This window comes from Microtus ochrogaster, linkage group LG3 (assembly GCF_000317375.1).
Source record: "Microtus ochrogaster isolate Prairie Vole_2 linkage group LG3, MicOch1.0, whole genome shotgun sequence".
NCBI classification, from domain to species: domain Eukaryota; kingdom Metazoa; phylum Chordata; class Mammalia; order Rodentia; family Cricetidae; genus Microtus; species Microtus ochrogaster.
Window position 1 is genome coordinate 36,231,502 of NC_022029.1, and position 1,342 is coordinate 36,232,843.

A 1,342-nucleotide genomic window follows, 5' to 3' on the forward strand; every position below is an offset into this window, starting at 1 on the left:
AGTGCTGGGATTAAAGGCGTGCGCCACCACCGCCCGGCTAAATTTTATTTTTTTATTTAAATTTTATTTAGCTGTATTTCTGATGTTTTGCCTTTCCTTGGCAGTTGTGTAATGACCATGAAGTTCTTCCATTCATCAAATATAAAGTGTTTGATGCGAAAGGTAAGTAAAGTCCCTTGAAAAGTCTTCAAGTTTTACAAGAAGGTTGCTGACAGATAAAGTAACAACTGGATTTGCATTTGTTTTCTTTTAGCTTCTGCTAAAACACTTTCTGGGCTGTTGGAGTGGAAATGTAAAACTGATGCTGTGGAAGCTCTTACTGCACTCAATCACTACCAGATACGAGTCCCAAGTGAGTGATGCAGTGGGCATTGCCTTCAGAAATACTGGCCACACGTCTGTGAAACAGATGGCTTTTAGTGCTGAGTGTGTGACAGGAGGAGTGGAGGAGGTGCTCAGGAAGGCAGGAAGGGGCTTCAGAGATTCCACGCTACAGTTTCTTGACCCTAGTCACATAGAATTTTGGTGGGGTTTGAAGCAATTTATCTCTAAAGGATTGTTCAGGAACCTATATAAAGTCATAGGGTGGTGAGTTCTGAAATTCTCCCAGCTACCTTAAGAAAATAAACTTAAAAAAAAATTTAGGCCAGGCTGTAGTGGCACATGCCTTTAATCTTAGCATTTGGGAGACAGAGACAGGCAGATCTCTGAGTTTGAGGCCAGCTTGGTCTAAAAGCTAGAGAAACTCTGTCTTGAAAAACAAACAAATATATATATATTAGCAGGCATGGAATTGCATGCCTTAATTCCAGCACTGAGGAGTTTGAGGCCAATCTCCTCATTAATGAACCCTCAAGTCTAATTTGTGTTGCCCGTAGACTAATTGGAGCATGGTCGAACTCCCAGTAGCCAGCACATTAAAAATAGAGTCCTTCTCAACCTGTACTTTGTATTTATAGGTCAGTTTCCGTAGCACAGGACATTAAGGTGTGTATTTTGGCAAAATGATTGTCCTTTAGGAAGGTTGTGCTTACCTGTGATCTATTAAAATGCCCATTGCCCAGCATTAGAATATTGAATCACACCTTCAGTCTTTACCAGTATGATAGCTGAAAAAGAGTATTCTGTTGTTTTGATTTGCCTCCAGAAAGGTAAATGGCCTTGTTTTTTGTTGTTGTTTGTTTTTTTGTTTTTTTTTCAATATGCTATGAAAAACTTTCAAGTTTTGAAACTTTATGTTGTATAATTTGCTTTGATCCTGGATCTCAAGGGTATAAAATTTCATCTTTTTTTTTTTTTAATTTTATTTTTTTACTTATTATGTACACAACATTCTGCCTCC

The 1,342-nt window shown here is 38.3% G+C and overlaps 1 protein-coding gene across 1 annotated transcript in view; it reads left to right on the forward strand.

Annotated features, from left to right (window-relative positions):
* The window catches only part of Hnrnpll (heterogeneous nuclear ribonucleoprotein L like), a 33,678-nt gene that overhangs the window by 30,055 nt on the left and 2,281 nt on the right, over positions 1–1,342 (forward strand). The window contains exons 11-12 of the mRNA XM_013351358.2: positions 105–162; positions 254–352. Coding sequence (XP_013206812.1) covers positions 105–162; positions 254–352 — 157 coding nt within the window. The remainder of the gene's footprint in view (positions 1–104; positions 163–253; positions 353–1,342) is intronic.